The sequence below is a fragment of the Sceloporus undulatus genome, unplaced genomic scaffold (genome assembly GCF_019175285.1).
Source record: "Sceloporus undulatus isolate JIND9_A2432 ecotype Alabama unplaced genomic scaffold, SceUnd_v1.1 scaffold_1402, whole genome shotgun sequence".
Taxonomy (NCBI): Eukaryota; Metazoa; Chordata; class Lepidosauria; order Squamata; family Phrynosomatidae; genus Sceloporus; species Sceloporus undulatus.
Window position 1 is genome coordinate 1 of NW_024804322.1, and position 5,543 is coordinate 5,543.

Genomic DNA, 5,543 nt, shown 5'->3' on the forward strand with positions numbered 1-5,543 from the left:
TAGATGACCGTATTTACGATCTACCTACCAAACATAGGCATTTCATTTTCAGTTGGTGGAAGAAAGTAAACTATTATAGTCCACCCAAGAATTCTGATACATTTTAAAAACAAAGGGATGCAAAAAGGAGCAAAAACTCTGGAAAGAAAAGAAGGTAAAAGTGGGCAGTTGTTTATGTTCACAAAATATCAAGGATTCTATTGGTCATAAGACTCTGTATGGGACTATTTCAAAGACATTTGCTCTTTAGTTAAAACTGGTAAGCTTGCAAAGCGACTACATTGCAGCAAACAGATGAATGACCTGCTTGTAAAGCATGCAACAAAGTGTAAATCAAGGATGAGAAAGGTGTGGCCTTCAAATTTGGTTGGATGCAGGTCCCAGCATGGCTCATCACTGCCTATGCTGGCTAGGGCTGATGGGAGTTGCTTCTGAAGGGCCGTACTTTCACCACTCAGGTAATTAATACTATTCCTGGTATAAATAAACATGGTTTAGGGAATATAAAGTAGTGTCAGTGGGAAATATGACTTAAGGTGACACTTTTTCACTAGAAAATAAAATGCACCATGGTTGGGGAGGGGTACTTAACCTTCCCATAACTATCAATCATCCCTGAAAATTGTTTCCATCCAAGCCATTGTATTTCCCTAGCTGGACTCTAGGTTTCAGTGAGCTAGTGCGGGCAATATTTACCAATTTGTGGCATGTGTGTGCAAGACAATGGTTAAAAGCACCCTCTGCCAGTGATTTCTCTTGCAGATGTCTAGACCAATGTTAGGAGAATTGTGTTGGCTTTACAACATCTAAGGGGACAGCAGTAATCTCTATAATGTATTTTTTGTACCAGTCATAGTTGGATGCACAACTAGTCGCCCCACCTTCATATTCTTACATATTCAGTGCACTGGTGCACGTTAATAACAAAAAATTGCTATTAGCATAAGTATAATCAATGTCACCTTACCAATAGGTAAAAGAATTAGATCCTAAAGAACAATGGTACTGAGATGAAAGACAGGTGTTAGTAAGGTCCATAATTTAAAATGCTACAAAACTGAAAAACACAGCAAGCAACTGCTTTCTGTCATAAGAAAGAACAAGAAGCACTTGCATTAACTCTGTCAAATATTTTCATCACAGCTTAGCTTTTAACACATCTGTGTCAACTTAACTTAGAAAGAAGTTAGCAATTTTACAAACAGAATATATACTACTTTCCTCTCGCTCCCTTTGAGACATTTTAAAGAATTAATTTTAAAGTTTCACAATTTATATTTCTGTCTCAAATTAGAGCCAAGTGCAAATTATACCCAGTTCTTGTTATGGTACCAAAACATGTCAATGAGTATTTTTTTTATAACATGTCCCTTGTACTTGGCATCACTGTTTCTCTAACAAGTAATGCTAGCACTTTCCTATATTTGTCAAGAACTATCTGTGCAGATGGTCTTTCAGCTGGGCTTTTCTTACATGCCAGATGAATGTCAAAGAGGTGAAACCTGACAAGATCACTCCCATCAACATCTCCTAAGAGAAAGTTGGAAACGTCAGGGATTTTCCATATGTCTGTCCTTTCATCATATGGAGGCATGAGGCTGTCTTCAAAGGAGGTTTCCTCTCCATAGGGCCAAAGCTGCTCAGGAGCAACAAACTCACCTTGCAGCTCCCGATGACCACATTTAATCAGTTCCCCAGCATCCTTATTCACAAGAGGCAGGGCATCCAAGTCATTCACAACAACATGAAAGTTGCTTGTCAACAAGTATTGTGAAAGTACTTTATCCAAGTCATTAGAGTCACACATCACAAAAGTGCCCAGAGGACTATAGTGCAGGTAGTGGATGATGCTCACATAGCCTATGGCCAGCAGGAACCTGTTATACCATGTGTTCAAGTGCTTGTATTTTGGAAGATTCAGTATCTCATTCAAATTCTTCAGGGAACCAAATGGATGGTACTCTGTAAGAACCACAAACTCTTCTTCACAATATCCAAGTAGTTTGACCACATACTTGCTTTGTAGAGATTTCAGCATGTGAAGCCCATGAGTAAAGTCCTCTTGCAGTTCTGGCATAGTCAGCTGAGAAAGGGCGACTTTGTTTTCCTTCCATTCAGAAAGAAAGACCTAAAACAAGGAGGAAACTTCATTTACTTTTAAGAAAAGGAACAAGACAGTTTGTAATGGCCACTATCTTGTAATCATCAACTCATTCTGTGATTCTGATTCAGTGAGATCAAGACAGCTGTAACAGCTTTCCTGTACAATAGGGAAAATGCCATATATACACGTGTACAAGTCAACCTCATGTATAAGTCGAGGGAAGGTTTCAGGGTCAAAATCCTGGATTTTGTTATGACCCATGGATAAGTCGAGGGTAAAACTTATAAGGAAGAATAGAAAGAGGGAAATACCACTTTTGTCCCTCCTTCTCCTTCTCTAGACCTCTCCCAACTGATTCCCAGGTGCTGGAGGAGAGGTTTTAACATCAGATTGAGAAAGGAAGCAAGTGGATTTAAATGGAGATTTTTTCATGGGAAGCCAGGTCTTGCAAAACGGAGCAGAGAAAGAAGTGGGTTTAAATGGGGAGTTGTTTCCATAGGAAGCCAGGGCTTGCAAAATGGAGCAAGAGAGAACTAAGTGGATTTAAATAGGGAGTTTTTCCAATAGGAAGCAAAGGCTTGCAAAAAAGACTGGAGAGGGAAGGAAATGGTGTTCAATGGAGACTGGGGCATCAGGCTTGCTTGCTTTAGGACCATTCTAAGCACTACTGATGTATTGACCCTTATATAAGTCTACCCAAGATTTTAGGGGCAATTTTGGAGCATGAATTTCTCAACTTATAGTCGAGTATATACAGTAATCACAAGCATTTGATTAAGCATCTGAGATGTTCAAAATACTCTATATTTAGTATCTGAACAATCTCTACCAAAGACAGGCCAAACCCAGTATAACTACCATAATATACTGGTATGAGGAACAACAAGCCAGCAAAATCTGTACGATACGACTTCGTGCTACATATGCTTCCAGAATTTTATATTCTAAAGATATATGCATTAACATACCTGCTATTTATGTTAGTGAAATCTGAACAGGCCAGTTTGGGATACGCATTAGAAATTCCCATAATGTTTACCTGCATTCTGAAACTCCTTGCCTCTAACACAAGGAATGCTGCAATGTTTGTATCACCAGCATCATTTGGAGGAAGGTTTCTAGGAAGAACTTGGTATGGGGTGCTTCTATAATGAATTAGGGAATTCCTTGGAAGGAGTAGGAACACTGAAAAGCTCCATTGCTTTCTCCTTGGTGTCACTGTGAGCATCCAAGGATTTGAATTGACAAAGACTAAGCTAGTTTCCAGTTGGGGGAATAATACCTGTTTAACAAACTAATGCATATAGTCGCCGGAGCTTAAATACGAAACAGTACAATAAAAAGTATGTCATTTAGGAAAAAAATTATGGAAGCAAACATCAAGACACATGCAACAGTCTGGTAAGAATGGAGTTGTCATTAAGTCACATACAATTAATGGTGAATATAAAGAATAACATATTTAGTATTTTTATTATGGTATACCAACCCTTTTCACAGCCCCTTCACCAACACGTTTCAGTTTGCGGACTTCTCTTTTTATGGCCTCACAAGACAACCATGGTGTACAGTTTTTCAGGGTTCCTAATCTGAAGTAACCATGTGGACACAAATTGTGCTCAACATTGGTCTGGCCATAGGAAAAATACACATCGCTGAAGTATTGATAGAGGAGCAAGTTCACAAGCAGTACAACCAGAAGGAGAAACAAAGTTGGAAAGATCAACTTTTGCATATGATCAGTTTTCCCATCGTATGATTTTTTCTCCATGTTGCAATAAGCATCTTTCAAGTTTTCTGCAAAACATAAGAGTGACAAATGGTTAATTTAGCATACCAATACTTGGAAGGGAAATGGTTCGCATATCCTGAACATGCTCTTGAACACAGGCTATCGTTCCATAGCAATGTTACAGTCTCAAATACTGTATGCATGCATTAAAACAACTGTGGTGATTTAGGTAACATGGATCATGATATAGCAAGCACCACTGCACACATGGGAGACAAAAACAGGCAGCAGCCCTAATTATTTAGATACACTTGTTTAGCCCATTCATTGATTAGCAGCAGGCCAAAAGCCTGAACCAAAAAAATCCCTATTGATTTCAGAGGAACTTCCCTTTACAAAATCACTTGGGGGGGGGGGGAGGTAGTTTGTTGTGGCAAAGCTTTGGTGCCACAACCAATGACCACTCCCAGAATTCCATTGCCTTCAGCCATGACAGTTAAAGTGGTGTCAAACCGGATTATTTCTCCAGTAGGGATGCAGCCTTGGATACCCTTTCCTACAAACTGATAAGGAATGGTGTTCAAACTTTTTCTTGGCATTGGCTATACGTTTCCCTCTTCTTTCCTCCGAACTGCTTTGAATTGGGCCGAAATGATGCCCATTTATTTCGAAACAAATTCCCCATTCATTGATCCTCCTTTTTGTAGGACTAGGGCTCCATCCACACTGAAGAATTAACCCGGTTTGGCACCACTTTAACTGTCCTGTCTCAAGGCTATGGAATTCTGTCAGTTGGAGTTTGTTGTGAGTCCACAAAAAACTCCCAACTCCCAGAAGGCCATAGCTTTGAAGCAGGACAAAGAGTTAAAGTGGTGCCAAACTGGGTTATTTCTCCAGTGTGGATGCAGCCTTAGTTTGCAGCATCTCAGCAGGACCGCTCAGAAACTGATTTTTCCAGTATGCAATAAAACAAAGCACAGTACTTGCCCATAGGGAAACCATATTTGCCTACAGAGAATCATTGGAGAATACTTGCCCATAGAGAATCATGGGGAATACTTGCCCATAGGGAAACATTGGGGATTGTTGCCCATAGAGTATCATGGGGTTTACTTGCCCATAGAGAATACCTGCCCATAGGGAAACACTGGGGATTGCTACCCTGGCATAGAGAATCATGGGGAATACTTGCCCAAAGAGAATCATTGGAGAATACTTGCCCATAGGGAAACATTGGGGATGGCTACCCCATAGAGAACCATGGGGATTACTTGCCCATAGGGAAACATAGGGAATACTTGCCCATAGGGAAACATTGGGGATGGCTACCCCATAGAGAACCATGGGGAATACTTGCCCATAGGGAATACTTGCCCATAGGGAAACATAGGGAATACTTGCCCATAGGGAAACATAGGGAATACTTGCCCATAGGGAAGCAATGGGGATTGCTACCCCATAGAGAACCATGGGGAATACTTGCCCATAGGGAAGCAATGGGGATGGCTACCCCATAGAGAACCATGGGGAATACTTGCCGAATGGGGTAGCCATCCCCAATGTTTCCCTATGGGCAGGTATTCCCCAGTGATTCTCTATGGGCAAGTATGGTTCCCCTATGGGCAGGGACTGTCCTTTGTGTCCAATACGCCCCGATTTCCACCACCTGACTCTCCTTACCCCCCAAAAAGGCCCAGTCTGGCGGCG

General features: G+C 40.9%; 1 protein-coding gene across 1 annotated transcript; it reads right to left on the bottom strand.

Moving 5' to 3' along the window:
• Positions 1-17: 17 nt before the first annotated feature.
• Positions 18-5,537, bottom strand: LOC121917884 (protein O-mannose kinase-like). The gene is made up of 3 exons (XM_042443998.1): positions 5,517-5,537; positions 3,594-3,901; positions 18-2,128 (listed from the first exon to the last, which is right to left on the bottom strand). Exons 2-3 carry the CDS (start codon positions 3,873-3,875, stop codon positions 1,358-1,360), a joined length of 1,053 nt encoding a protein of 350 aa, XP_042299932.1. The 5' UTR covers positions 3,876-3,901; positions 5,517-5,537; the 3' UTR covers positions 18-1,357.
• Positions 5,538-5,543: the final 6 nt, after the last annotated feature.

Coding starts and splice junctions, on each gene's coding strand:
- LOC121917884 (XM_042443998.1), bottom strand. CDS start 3,875: ATGGAGAAAAAATCATACGATGGGAAAACTGATCATATGCAAAAGTTG. Junction 2,129..3,593: donor GTGAAGGGGCTGTGAAAAGG/GTTGGTATACCA, acceptor TCCTTGTTTTAG/GTCTTTCTTTCTGAATGGAA.